The following is a 15,440-nucleotide window of genomic DNA, read 5'->3' on the forward strand; positions in this document are numbered from 1 at the left end:
GCCAAGTTCATTGACTGAGTGAGAAGTCACATTAAGTCAGTGAGTTCAAGTGAGGCCAGGCAGAAACCATTGGCCCTAGGGGCATCTCAGAGAGGGAGAGCCAGGCTGAGAGAAGTTCCAAGGAAAGGAGAGCTCTTTCCACAGCTGCCCCTCAAAATGCCTGTCTATCCACAGACACAGTAACACGGAAGACATCAGAGAATATAGAAAACAGTTCAACTAAACTGACAAAATGATCAGGACTGATTCTCTAAGCACCATTCTGACCCCAAAGTTCTTCTGCCGCTTACGTCTCTGTAGAAAGCATGGAATTGGGATCTAGTTGTCTGGGTTTGGCTGCCTGCCAGGGATATCGTCATTTTTATTAGTTTCCCGATTTCATGAATTGTTGACCTAGTCCTACTTATTTCATCGTGCATTTGGTTACTACAAATTTTCCCATTTTCTCTGAATTCCTCATATCTTGTTATTCCTTACATGGTCCAGGTCCTCTGCACAGACCCACCCTCCCATTGAGACATTTCTGTGCTGGCTGGATTGGGACCCAGTGTTTGCACATAGGCACCCATGCATTTCACCAAGCTGGCTTTTGATCTTGAGGGAACCTCTTTGCAGGAAAGGTGAGTCAGAGAAGGCAGGCAGTGAAGCCCAGCAGAGAGACGACTACATGATGACAGCCTGTCCCGTGATCTTCCATCCAAGCAAAGAGAGCATGTAAGGTGGGTGTCCAGCCCCTCTGCTGAAGAGGACAGGGAACAAGAGGAGAGAATGGGCCAGGATGTGCAGTGAGGAGCTGGCCACAAATCAAAATGAGGAAGCCACAAGTGGACATGCACAGGGGAACAATGATGATGGTAGTAGTGATAATGAGAGTTTGTTAAGATTTGTGAAACACTTTGAAAACAATCTCATTGGAGCCTCACCACAACCTTTAGAATAGGTGCTATGAGGAAACTGAGGCAGACAGAGGTTCAGTGACTTCCCAAGGTCATGCAGCTGAGGAGTCACTGGGGCTTCCTTGTGGACTCAGGTCTTCTGGACTCCACATCGCGTGTTCTATCCATTGAGCCACGTAGATTCTGCACAGAGTTCAGAAAGAGAGACAGACAGACAGACAGAGAGCTGGGGCATATTTCACACAAAGAGAGAAGGACATGAGTGAAAGCAAAGGAGACTGAGAAAGGGAGAGCAGACAGAGCAGAGGAAAACCAGGACTGAGCTATGTCAGGAAAGCCTTGGTGAGAGACAGTGGTCAACATATTTCGGAAAAGCTCAAGAAAAATGAAGACAGAGAAAGTCCATGAAGAGATCTTTGCAAACATTGGTAAATAAACTGGCCATCTGGTCGACCTTTGCTGCAACCTGTCAAGACAAATAAAGAAACTGAGTCTCAGAGTGTTCAACTGCTTTAATATTGGTCTCAAAGACAGTAATGCTCAGAGGGGGAACTCAAACACAGTCTACCCTGACCTCCTGCTCAGCCATTGCATCATCCATTACATTGCCTGTAAGTTCCCTAGGACCGGAACCACAATGAATCAGTCAATGTTTCCTACAGTACTTTCCACTGGCTCTCAACCAACTCAGCCATGCCAAAACTACCCATCTTTAACCTGAAGTTGATATTCAACCAATGCGTTTTGTAAATTCATCTTTGTCATACTTAATTCATAAAACTGGCACTACTCTGTCTCTGGTTTACAATGAAAACATTTCTCTTTTGTGGAAATATCTGAGACTCTTTTTATGAGTCTTCCTGTCATCACCTTGATCTCCATGTTCAGGTTGGAGCTCTACTGTGGATCCTCTGGGCATAGGTGCTCCCATAGAATGGGCATTTAAGTGCCCAGGCTTGGTGCTAATATGACCTTTCAGCTAGATATTAAACTTGTACCAGTTTTTCTTCATGAATGGTCTTAAGTATTTTGGCATCCTCAACAGCACATAGACCTGAGAACACTCCCTGACTACACTGTTATATAAAAATGAGGAGGAATGTTCTGGGGGCGGGTCCTCACTAGTCTAAACAATACGTCCCATGTTTTGTTCCAGTCAAATGATTACTTTCTTCACTCAGTAGCTCTCTGAAGAAATTCTCTTCTTGTGGCCAGCATTCCAGTCCTGATGGCCTTTGAGGATCTCCTACCTAAAGTTGGAGATAAGGGAAGATTCCAGATCCTTCAGGTCACTTCTTTTGCTATCTCTTTAATATTCATAGGTAGCCATTTTCTGATAGAGAACTTCACTGCCTTTGTCCCTGAGCACCGGTGCTGGGTTCACTTCCTTGACAATACCTCGGATTTGCTCAATGTCAGTGGGGATCTTAATTTTAGCTCCTTACTAAAGCTTTCCATCCCCCTGGATTCCAATGGGAAAGTAGAAAGGTGTCGCCGATTCCTCTGGCCACAGGGGCAGCCCTTGGATCCAAATGTCACAGGACAAAACCTGAGCCAGCTAGAGATGGAGCCATGTGTGGATGGCTGGGTCTATGATCAAAGCCTCTTCACTTCTTCCATTGTGACTGAGGTAAGGGATTCTTCCTGCTGCCACATTCCCATTTCCTCTTCAAAAGGTCCCACCGATTTGGAACTTGATTCCCTTGAATGACAGAGTCGGATTCCTCTCCTCAGCCAGCCCTCCTGCTCACAGCTCCCTTTGTGATCAAAAATTAGTGAGTTATCCACTGATTAGGTCCTGTTACCAACTAGCAAATGAACAATGCAGAGAGATTTATTCTACAGGTTTTCTTTATGCTCCAAACACAGGCTCATCTGTATAGGAAAAAAGTCAGAGAGCTGAGAGCTTCAGCAGCCCTATATAGAATATCAAATATATAAGCAGTGTGGGTGCAATGGAATTTTACAGAAAGCAGGAGGGGAGGGGCAGGATGTACACATCAGAGGAGGAAAGATAAGCATGTCTGCATCAGGAAGGTCAGGGTCAAAACGAGCTTGAAATTGATGTCCCAAGCTTGACTGTACCGTGTAGGATTGTATGAGGAAGACAGTGTCCTCTTCCTGTCATAGTGGGACAAGAAATCCGAGCCAGAGTCTCTTTCCCATCATAGTCTTTCTCTTGCCACATTGGCAGCAAGAGTCCTGGGCCTGAAATTCTCTTTCCTCACTTTACGATCTGATGCTTTTATCTTCCGTTTCAGTGGGACCTGGTGTGCGACTCCCAGACACTGAAGTCCTTGCCTCAGTCAATATTCTTTGCTGGGATTCTGGTGGGATATCTCATATGGGGCTATTTCTCAGACAGGTCAGTCTTACCTGGACATAGATGTTCCTGAAACCCAGGGAGCCGAGGGCCATAGAGTTAAATGTTGGAAGTTGTTACTATAGATCATTTGCTCCATCCCACATATTTCACAAAGGAGGAAGCCAAGGCATAGGCAAGTACAGAGACTTGCCCAAGGTCACACAGATAGAGTCAAAAGCAGAATTCAAATCAAGGACTTTCTTTTTATTTCCATGCTGTGCTAAAAGTCCACAATAACAGGGAGAAGATTCAAGGCTAAATTTGGAGCTGTGAGTGGAGGTGGGTCTAAGACTGGAAAGATTCCAATAAGAAAGGCAGGCTGGTGATGGGCTGAACATGAGACAAAGGTCAGTCATTGAATAGTCAGTCAACAAACATTTCTTAAACACTTAACATGTGCCAAGAACTGGGCTAAGAGCTAGGGATAGGAAACAAAACAAAAACAGTCCCTGCCTTCAAGGAGCTCACATTTAGTGGGAGAGACAACATGCAAACAACTCTGCACATTCAAGACACATACACAGTAAACTGGGGGTAGTCTGAAAAGGAAGGCACTGCCCTGGCATTAAGGATTGAGGAAGGCTTTCTGCTAAAGATGGAATTTTAGCTGAAACTTAACAAAGCCAGGGAGACTAGGAGGAATAGATGAGAAGGCAGATAGCAATGAAAACAATGCCCAGTGTGGGCTGCAGGTGGGAGATGATATTATGCCTCTTCCCTGGGGTCACAACCATGTGGTTTCCCATGATGTAGGTTTGGGAGAAAAGGGATGCTGTCCCCAAGTTACCTCATGCTGGCTGTTTCTAGCATTGGGGTTGCCTTTGCCCAGTCATTCCCAGTTTACTGTTGTCTTCGCTTCCTGCTTGGGTTTTCAATATCAGGAGCCACACTTGGCAGTGGGACCCTCGGTAAGTCTCCTCTGTGGGGCTTCTTCAACATTTGCACATCTTCTCTGAGATATCACCTGTGTCTGAAATTAATCCTGTTCTGGGGTTTCCTTTCAGTCCTGGAATGCACCGCCAGCCAGTACCGGCCCCTGGTAGTAATCATGTTTGGTGTATGCATCAGCCTCGGCCAACTCTTTATTGGGGTTCTGGCCTATGGCATCCAGGAATGGCGGAAACTCCAGCTGGTAGTGTCTGCTCCCTCCTTTGCCTTCTTCTTGGCTACTTGGTAAGTGCCCCCGGGGCTTATGTTCTCTCTCTGAGAGGCTGCAGACGGAGGGGAACAATCCCAAACTTCTGTATATGGGGAAGCATTTCAGGATGTTTCAGATCTCATAAGCAAATGGGAATGTTTCCCATAATTGGACATGGGTGCCAGTCAGGAGTTAGAAACCACTCATGATGAGATAACCTTGAATCCAGATGTCTTCATCAAATTTTCTCTGAGTCCCAAGAAATAGACAGAATAAAATGAAAGTTATTAGTGATGATCAAACTTTTCCCAAAGTGCCAAAAAGAATATCTTAAGATGCAAGAGATGGGTTAGAAAAATCATTTAATTTCAAATCAGAAGTCATGAGTTCAAATCCCACCTTTGCTCCTTATTACGTGAGTAACCTTTCACAAATCACTCATTCTCCCCATGCCCCAGGTTCTTCTTCTGTGAAATGGTGAAACTGAGTGATCTTTAGGTTCCCTGCTAGCTCTAGGAGGAGCTAGCTTGTGCAGTGGATAGAGTACTGAACTTGGAGTAAGGAAGACTCTTCCTCATGAGTTCAAGTCTGCCCTCAGACACCAACAGCTGTGTGACCTTAACCCTCTTTGATTCAGTTCCTTATCTGTAAAAATGAGCTGAAGAAGGAAACGGCAAACGTCTCCAGTACTTTTGCCCAGAAAACCCCAAATCACATCATGAAGAGTCAGACATTACTGAAATGACTGAACAACAACAACATCCTACGGGAGTTAAAAAATGGATCTTTAATAAAATAGAGGACACTCATGCATTTCCAACAGAAAGACTAAAGCTGAATAGAAATATATTTATGTGAATATATAGGCATTTATGTAAATATATTTGTATCTTTACGTGTTGACTCTCCATTAGAACATGAGCTCTCTGAGGGTATGCACTGTTTTTGCTTTTTCCCTGTATCACCGCCATTAGCACAGGCCCATAGTAAGCCCATAATAAGTGCTTATTGATTTATTGAAGATAAAGTTAAGAGAATTATACCCCAAAGGCCTCTCTACCAACTTTCTGTCTCCTGCAGCTTCTCCCCAGCCATGATGTGAAAACAGTGTCTTCAATTTCTCTCAAGCCCTTCCACTTAGTAGTCTTTCTCTGACTCACTCCTCATCCAATTACCTTTATAATGCTTCTTCACAAAATAACAGTTTAAAACAAGAAAGTGGTTTCTCCTCGTCTTATTTTGTCTTCTCAATAGCTTATCTCACAAATCCTCATAGATCTAAATCGAACTCATACATGCTCCCCCTGACTCCATAGGTAAAATTATCTCTTAGGCTGACAATTGCATTGATTACTACATTTTACCTTCTCTGTTGCTAAAGAGTTTCTACAGTCTGTGTAGGAGAGGCTTTTGAAATAACCTCTCATGAATGCTTCAGAGGCTGCGTATAAATAGCACAGGAAGACTTCTTCTCTAGCAACATCTTGGCATAATGCACTATTCAGGCTGCCTACAGGTTATTCCTCACTTATGCTACACAAGTTTTCTAGTGATACCTTTTGAGCCAACTTTTCAGTCTGTGCCCACCATGCATTTCTCCATAGCTCTCTGGAGGACCCACAATTTCAGTTCTAAAGATATTGTCACAGTCCATATTCTGTATAACGTCATATAAAGAATAGCAATGTCAAAGAAATTAGGGTTAAAGTTTCAAAGAGAACTTGTCTTTACACAGACTTTTGAAAATCAATTTCATTTCTACTCTGGAAGCTATTGAGAAATACATGTTCATGGGCCTGACACTGGTAGCAGGAAGCAGGAGGGCTGAGAAGATTCTGGCTTTTTAATGTATGGAGACAGGAACAAAGGATAAAGTAGAGGAAACACTTGAGGGGATGAAGGAGTGTGAGGCGAGCTAGGACTCTCAGGGGAACAAGGAATTCAGGTTGTCTCCACTTTCTTTTCTTTTTTAAAATGAATTTATTTTTAGTTTTCAACTTTAGTTTTCAATTTTTTCAGCTTTTGAGATTTTAATTTTCTCCCTTCCGCCCCCTCCCCAAGATGGTGTGCAATCTTATATAGGTTCTACATATACATTCATATTAAACATATTTTCACATTAGTCATGTTGTAAAGAAGTATTAGAACCAATGGGAGGAACCATGAGAAAGAAGAAATAAAACAAAACAAAAGAAAAAAAAAGATTAAATAGCACACTTTGACCTGCATTCAGAATCCACAGGTCTTTCTCTGGATGTGGACAGCATGTTCCATCGTGTGTCTTTTAGAGTTGTCTTAGATCCTTACATTACTAAGAACAGCTAAGTGTATGAAAGTCAGTCATCACACAATGTGGCTGTTACTGTGCACAATGTTCTGGTTCTGCTTACTTCATTCAGCATCAGTTCATATAAGTCTTTATAGGTTCTTCTGAAATCTAGCTGCTCATCATTTCTTATTGAACAATAGTATTCCATTACATTCTGTACATAATGTAATGTATGTACATTACATTACTGTAATGTACATTACAGTATACCATAACTAGCTCAGCCATTTCCCAGTTGATGGGCATTCCCTCAATTTCCAATTTTTTGCCACCACAAAAAAAGCTGCTATAAATATTTTTGTACATGTGGGTCCTTTTCCCATTTTTATGATCTCTTTGGTGTACTGACCTAGAAGTGGTATTGCTGAGTCAAAGGCTACGAACAAAGTTTGGGTAAAGTTCCAAATTGCTCTCCAGAATGGTTCGATCAGTTCACAACTCCACCAACAATGCATAAGTGTTCCAATTTTTCCACAACTTCTCTAACATTTATCATTTTCCTGTTTTGTCATGTTAGCCACTGTGATAGGCATGATGTGGTACTTCAGAATTCTTTTGATTTTCATTTCTCTAATCAATAGTGATTTAGAGAATTTTTTCATATGACTATAGATAGCTTTAATTTCTTCACCTGCAAACTGCCTGTTCTTATCCTTTGACTGTTCATCAATTGAAGAATGACTTGTATTATTATAATTTAACTCACTTCTCTCTATATATTTTAGAAATGAAGCCTTTATCAGGGACACTGTCTGTAAAAATTATTTCCCAGGTTTCTGCTTACCTTCTAATCTTGTTTGCATTGGCTTTGTCTGTGCAAAACTTTTCAATTTAATCTAACCAAAATCATCCATTTTGCATTTCTTAATGTTCTCTCTCTCTTGTTTGGGCATTAATTCTTCTCTTCTCCATACATCTGACAGCCAAACTATTCCTTGCTCTCCTAGTTTGCTTGTAGTATTAGCCTTTATATCTAAATCATGTGCCCATTTTGACTTTATCTTGGTGTAGGGTGTAAGATGTTGGCCTATGCCTACTTTCTGCCATACTGTTTTCCAGTTTTCCCAGCAGTTTTTGTTAAATAGTGAGTTCTTATCCTGAAAGTTGGAGTCTTAGGATTTATGAAACAGTAAGTTACTATAGTCATTGACTATTGTGTCTTGCATACCTAATCTAGTTCACTGATCTGTCACTCTATTTCTTAGCCAATAACAAGTCATTTTGAAGATTGCTGCTTTATAACAATTTAAGATCTGGTACAGCTAGGACACCTTCCCTTGTATTTCTTTTCATTAATTCCCTTGGTATTCCAGAACTTTTGTTGTTCCATATGAATTTTGTTATTTTTTTCTAGATCTATAAGATAATTTTTGGTAGTTTGGTTGGTATGGCACTGAATAAGCAACTTAATTTAGATAGAATTGTCATTTTTATTATGTTAGCTCGGCTTATCCATGAGCAACTGATATTTTTTCAATTATTTAGATCTGACTTTATTTGCATGAAAAATGTTTTTTAGTTGTATTCATAGAGTGCCTGGATTTGTTTTAGCAGGCAGACTCCCAAATATTTTATAATGTTTACAGTAACTTTAAATGGAATTTCTCTTTCTAGCTCTTGCTGTTGGACTTTGTTAGTAATATATAGAAAAGCCAATGATTTATGTGGGTTTATTTTTTTGATTAATTTGTTTATTATTTCAAATAATTTTTTACTTGATTCTCTAGTGTTCTCTAAGTATACCATTATCGTCTGCAAAGACTGATAGCTTTGTTTCTTCTTTGCTTATTCTAATTCCTTCAAATTCTTTTTCTTCTCTTATTGCTAAAGCTAACATTTCTAGTACAATATTGAATAACAGTGGTGGACATCCTTGTTTCACCCCTGATCTTATTGGAAAATCTTCTAGCTTATCCCCATTACCTATAATGCTTGCTGCTGGTTTTAGATAGATGCTACCTATCATTTTTAAAGAAGACTCCATTTATTCTTATGTTCTCTAGTGTTTTTAATAGGAATGGGTGTTGTGTCTTGTCAAAAGCTTTTTCTGCATCTACTGAGATAGTCATATAGTTCCCATTAGTTTTTTTGTTGACACGGTCAATTATGCTGATAGTTTTCCTAATATTGAACCAGCCCTGTATTCCTGGTATAAATCCTACCTTGTCATAGTGTTTTATCCTGGAGACAAGTTGCCATAATCTCTTTGCTAATATTTTATTTAAAATTTTTGCATCTATGTTCATTAGGGAAATTGGTCTAGAATTTCCTTTCTCTCTTTTGACTCTTCCCAGTTTAGGAACCAGCACCATATTTGTAACATAACAAGAATTTGCTAGGACTCCTCCTTTGTCTATTTTCCCAAATAGTTTATATAGTACTGGAATTAATTGTTCTTTAAATGTTTGATAGAATTCATGTGCAAATCCATCTGGCCCTGGAGATTTTTTCTTATAGAGTTTATTGACGGTTTGTTTAATTTCTTTTTTTTTGAAATGGGGTTATTTAAATATTTTATTTCCTCTTCTCTTAATCTGGGCAATTTATATTTTTGTAAATATTCATCCATTTCACTAAGATTGTCAAATTTATTGGTACACAGGGGGGAAAATAGTTCCTAATTATTGTTTTGATTTTCTATTCATTGGTGGTGAATTCACCCTTTTTGTTTTTGATGCTTGTAATTTGGTTTTCTTCTTTCTTTTTTTAAATCAAATTCACCAAAGGTTTATCTATTTTATTGTTTTTTTTCATAAAACCAGCCCTTAATTTTATTTATTAGTTCAATAGTTTTCTTAATTTCAATTTTATTAATCTCTTCTTTGGTTTTCAGTATTTCTAATTTGTTATATAATTGGGGATATTTAATTTGTTCTCTTTCTAGCTTTTTTTTAGTTGCATGCCTAATTCAATGATCTCCTCTTTCTCTATTTTATTCATAAAGCATTGAGAGGTATAAAATTTCCCCTAAGAACTGCTTTTGCTGCATCCCATAAGTTTTGATATGTTGTCTCATCATTGTCATTCTCTTGGATGAAGTTATTGATTGTTTTTATGATTTGTTGTGTGACCCACTCATTCTTTAAGATTAGATTATTTCATTTCCAATTAATTTTTAGTCTATCTTTCCATGGCCCTTTATTACACTTAATTTTTGTTGCACCATCGTCTGAAAAGGATGCATTTAATATTTCTGCCTTTTTGCATTGGATTGTGAGGTTTTTAATACCCTAATACATGGTCAGCTTTTTGTGTAGATGCCATGTACCACCAAGAAAAAGGTATATTCCTTTCTATCCCCATTTAATTTTCTCCAGAGGTCTACCACATCTAACTTTTCTAAAATTCTATTCATCTCCTTAACTTCTGTCTTGTTTATTTTGTGGTTAGATTTATCTAGTTCTGAGAGGGAGAGGTTGAGGTCCCCCACTAGTATAGTTTTGCTGTTTATTTCTTCCTATAACTCCCTTAACTTTTCCACTAAGAGTCTGGATGCTATACAACTTGCTGCATATATGTTTAGTAATGATATTCCTTAATTGTCTATTGTGCCTTGTCCATTGTGCAGGATGTAGTTTCCTTCCTTATCTCTTTTAATTAGATCTATTTTTGCTTTTTCTTTGTCTGAGATCAGGATTGCTACTCTTGCTTTTTTTTTTTTTTACTTCAGCTGAAGTATAATTTATTCTGCTCCAGCCTTTTACCTTTACTTTGTGTGTATCCCTCTGCTTCAAATGTGTTTCTTGTAAACAACATATTGTAGTATTATGGTGTTTGATATACTCTGCTATCCACTTCCATTTTATGGGGGAGTACATCCCATTCACATTCACAGTTATGATTACCATCTATGTCTTTCTCTCCAACCTATTCCCCCCACCCCCACTTATGTTCTTTTCTTTCTTTTCTCCCTTTCCATCCTCACTAGAGTTTAGCTTTCAATCACAGCCTCCCTCAATATGCCCTACCTTCTATTATTCCCCTCTCCTTTCTTTCCCTTTTCCTTTACTACTTCTTCCCTCCCTTCTTTCTGTCACCTCCCTTTTCATTCCCCTTTCACCTCCTACTTCCTACGGGGTAAGTTAGATTTCTATACCTAACTGATTATGTTATTCCTTCTTTGAGCCAAATGTGATGAGAGTAAGGTTCAAACAATGCTCATCTCCCTACCTTCTTTCCCTCTACTATAATATAGGTCTGTGTGACTCTTCATAAGATTTTACTGTTTTCTGCCTACTCCTTTCCTCTTCTCTCAATACAATCCCTTTCCATCACTTAGACTATTTTTATCATCACATCAAAGTCAGCTTATGCCCATTCCCTCTCTCTATGTATACCCCTTTTAAATGTCATAATAAAGATATATTTCTCAAGAGTTACAAGTATCATCTTCCCTTGTAGGGATGTAAACAGTTTACCCTTATCGAATAACATGTTTTTTCCCCTTTCCTATTTACCTTTTTATGTTTTTCTTGAGTCTTGTATTTAATGATCAAATTTTCTGTTGAGCTCAGTTCTTCTCATCAGGAAGGTTTGAAAGTCCCATACTTTATTGAATATCCATCTCCTCCCTTGAAAGATTATGCTCAATTTCACTGTGTAGTTGATCCTTGATTGTAGTCCAAGCTCCTTGGCCTTACAGAATATCATATTCCAAGTCCTCTAATCTTTGGATGTAGATGTTGCAAGGTCCTGTGTAATCCTGACTGTGGTTCCATGATATTCAAATTGTTTCTCTCTGGCTGGTTGCAGTATTTTCTCTTTGACCTGGAAACTTTGAAATTTGACTACAATATTCCTTAGTGTTTTCATTTTGGGATCCCTTTTAAGAGGTGATCAGCAGATTTTTTTTGACTATGACTTTACTCCCTGGTTCTAGGACTTCAGGGCAATTTTCCTTGCTGGTTTCTTGGAAGATGCTGTCCAGGCTTTTTTTCATCATGGCTTTCAGTTAGACCAATAATTTTTAAATGATCTCTCCTGGATCTATTTTCCAGGTCTGTTGTTTTTCCAATGAGGTATTCTACATTTTCCTCTATTTTTCATTTGATTTGACTGATTCTTGCTTTCTCATAGAGTCATTAGCTTCCACTTGCTCAATTCTAATTTTTAATGAACTGTTTTCTTCAATTAGATTTTGTATTCTCTTTTCCATTTGACCCATTTTACTTTTAAGGAGTTCTTCTTTTCAGTGAGTTTTTGTGCCTCCTCTTCCATTTGGCCAATTCTACTTTTTAAGGACTTGTTTTCTACAGTCAAATTTTGTCCATACTTTTCCAAGCTATTGACTCTTTCTTGCATACCTCTCATTTCTTTCTCCAATTTTTTCTACCTCTCTTATTTGACTTTTAAAATCCTTCTTGGGCTCCTCCAAGAAGGCTTTTTTTGGGCTTGAGACCAGTTCATATTCTCCTTTGAGGTTTTGGGTGTGGGTATATTGACATATATATTTAGTTGTCCTCATCTGAATTGGTGTTTTGATCTTCCCTGTCCCCACAGTAAGAATCTATGGTCATTATCCATTTCTGCTTTTTGCTCATGGTGTTTGCCTATTTCCTGGCTTTGTAAGTTGAGCTCTGCTGCTGTAGCACAAGGGGACTGATTCAAGCTTCTTGTGCTCGGGTCCAGGGACCTGGTCAGTCGCTTTGTGATTTGGGGCCTCAGGTGTTGGCAGCTGGATGCTATAAGGGTCTGGCAGCTTATGTAGTGCTGAGCTGGGGTTAGCAACATTGAAGCACTTGGGGTGTGGAGTTTGGCCCTTGGAGGACTCCTGCTCACCCACGTTGCTTCGAAGCACTGGAATGTTTCATTGCTGGAGGATGCCTGCCCACCTGGAATTGTGTCTCCTGGAATTGTGCTTCCTGGAGTTGTGCTAATGGACTATGGAGATTTGTCTGCCAGAAGATGCTGCTGGTGCACCCGGTTATTTTCCAAGCTGGAGTCTACCAGTTCCCCTGCCTGTGCCAATTCACCTAGGGGGTACTGGTGTTGGTGCTTGCTTGCTCCACCACCCTGGGGATCAGGATCTTCCCCTGGTTTGGCAGGGTGGAGCTCACCACTGGCTTGCTGGAACACCTCCTGCCCTGTACTACTCCCCTTCCACCAGAGTGCAAGGGACCTTTCCTGTTAATCCCCCAAGCTTCCTGGGCTACAGGACTGCTATACCCCATCTTTCTGCTGTTCAGCTGTTCCAGGGTTTTCCTGGGGTGATATTTTCTGGGTTTTTAGAGGTCAGTAAGGGAGGGTGGAAATGACTTACTTCTTACTCCACCATCTTGGCTCCTGGAAGTCTTGTTTCCACTTTTAAAAAAACGTTTGATTAATGCCTTTTGTTTTTAATATCACAATAATTTCCTCCTTCCTAACCCAGAATTGGACCATCTCTTATAACAATCAATCCAGTCCATCAATCAGTACCCTTCTATCCATTTCACATTAAACTGTATCAATGATCTCAAAATTCTGTGTCAGAGATTTGGTCAAACTGTTTCTCTTTAAAAATTACTGATTTTAAAAACTAATAACTTAAAACTGCTATGAAATAAAAGATCCACAAAACATTCCTTTCCTCATGAAGCTTTTACAATGCATTGTAATCATCAACCAGCCTTTTACTTTTAAACTTAAATGGCCAACTGAGACAAACAGTTCTGAGACACTTCTTCCATCACTAATTAAGATTGGGGTGGCAGGGCAGCTAGGTGGTACAGTGCGTAGAGCACTGGCCCTGGAGTCAGGAGGACTGAGTTCAAATTTGGCCTCAGACACTTGACACACTTACTAGCTGTGTGACCTTGAGCAGGTCACTTAACCCCAATTGCCCTGCCTTTCTCCCCTCCAAAAAAACCAAAACCAAAACCAAAAAATACTGGGGTGGGAGGTGTTGTACAGAGTATCCCTTTAGCCTTCTGGGCAGATTTTGTGAACTTTCCAGCTCCAGTAGACTCCTTGTCAACTGCTTTGATCACACCAACTGCAACAGTCTGCCTCATATCAGGAACAGCAAAGGACCCAAGGAAGGCTAATCAGAGAAGCTCTCTGGGTTTTCCTTTAACCATGTCACCAGATTTCAGGAGTTTAGGGCCATCTTCCAGCTTCTTAGCAGAAAGACCATAAATCAATGTGAGCAGTGTGACAATCAAGAAGAGGTGCATATGGTTCAGATTAATGACCTGTGCAGTGAATCCAGCCATTTCCATAGGTGGGTCATTCTTGGTATCACCAACCACATTACCATGGCAGACATCTTTGAGAGACATAATGGTTTTCTTTTTTACCCTTTGACAGACACATTGTTGACATTGAAACCAACATCATCCCCAAGCAGAGCCTCACTTAAAGGTTCGCAGTGTATTTCAATAGACTTTACTGCAACGTTAGTTGCAACATTGACTGGGGCAAACGTGGTTTTAGAATACCAGTGTCTATTCAGTCAACAGGTACAGCACCAATACCACCAATCTTGCAGGGATCTTGGAGAGGCAGACGTCGAGGTTTCTCAGTTGGATGAGTTGTTGACAGAATGCAATCCAAAGCTTCAAGCAGAATAGGTCCATTAGCATTGCCATCCTTACAAGTGACTTTCCATCCATTGAACCAAGGCATATTAGAGCTTGGATCCAGCATGTTGTCACCATTCCAACCTGAAATTGGTATGAAAGCTACCGTATCAGGTTGTAGCCAATTTACTTAACGTAGGTCCTGACTTCCTTGACAATTTCTTCATATCTCTTCCAGTTGCAGGAGGGCTCAGGAAGAATCCATTTTTGACAACAACAATCAGTTGTTTCACATCAATGTGTAGGCCAGAAGGCATTCTAACAAATCTGTCCATTCTTTGAGATACCAGCTTCAAATTCACCAACACCAGCAGCAACAATCAGGAAAGCGCAGTCAGCCTGAGATATGCCTGTAATCACGTTTTTGATAAAGTCTTTGTGTCCTGGAGCATCAGTAATGGTCCCATAGTACCTACTGGTTCAAATTTCCACAGGGAAATATCCATGGTGATGCCACACTCACGTTCAGCCTTCAGTTCATCCAAGAGCCAGGCATATTTGAAGGAGCCCATTCCCATCTCAGCAGCCTCCTTCTCATACTTCTATAGCAGTAAGGCTAAATTCATGACCTTGGAGAGGTTCATGGACAAGCCTGAGTGGTTCAGAAGTGTGAAGTATAAGGAATTCTCTAGGTAGAAGGCAGGGGAAGTATAATATTTATTTAGACTCCAGAGGATCAGATCCAAGGACCAATGCCTCCAATTTGATACAGTAGCAGTAATATTCCCCAAACGGTAAACCCACCTCACTGCAGTAACAAGGAAATTATAACAAAATATGATAGCAAGGAACCAAACCATACTTATAACTTCCCCTTGCTGCTAGGGCCTTCCTATAAAAGACCACTCACAAATCCTAACTCTCCTCTCAGCACTCTCTCCTGCAGCTCCACTGACTCCAAGTTCCTTCATCTTTGCAACTCTCTGTTGTTCAACACTCTCCACTCTGCACTCTCTCTCAATGCTGACTCTCTGCTTCTGAATCTTGCTGCTCTCAGCTCTGCTGCTCCCAGTTCTGAGCTTTCTTTTTATACAGTCCTAGCTGTCATATGATTGACTACAACTCAGTACACAATGAGTAGGGCACTGGTCCCAGAGTCAGGAGGACCTGAGTTCAAATCCGGACTCAGACACTTGACACATTTACTAGCTGT

General features: G+C 40.2%; 1 protein-coding gene across 1 annotated transcript in view; it reads left to right on the forward strand.

Moving 5' to 3' along the window:
* Nucleotides 1-2,124: 2,124 nt before the first annotated feature.
* LOC118853726 (solute carrier family 22 member 11-like) overlaps nucleotides 2,125-15,440 on the forward strand; it is a 30,677-nt gene continuing 17,361 nt past the window's right edge. The window contains exons 1-4 of the mRNA XM_036763910.1: nucleotides 2,125-2,526; nucleotides 3,158-3,261; nucleotides 4,015-4,169; nucleotides 4,266-4,434. Of these exons, the coding sequence (XP_036619805.1) occupies nucleotides 2,125-2,526; nucleotides 3,158-3,261; nucleotides 4,015-4,169; nucleotides 4,266-4,434 (830 nt within the window). The remainder of the gene's footprint in view (nucleotides 2,527-3,157; nucleotides 3,262-4,014; nucleotides 4,170-4,265; nucleotides 4,435-15,440) is intronic.

Source organism: Trichosurus vulpecula, chromosome 6 (genome assembly GCF_011100635.1).
Source record: "Trichosurus vulpecula isolate mTriVul1 chromosome 6, mTriVul1.pri, whole genome shotgun sequence".
Taxonomy (NCBI): Eukaryota; Metazoa; Chordata; class Mammalia; order Diprotodontia; family Phalangeridae; genus Trichosurus; species Trichosurus vulpecula.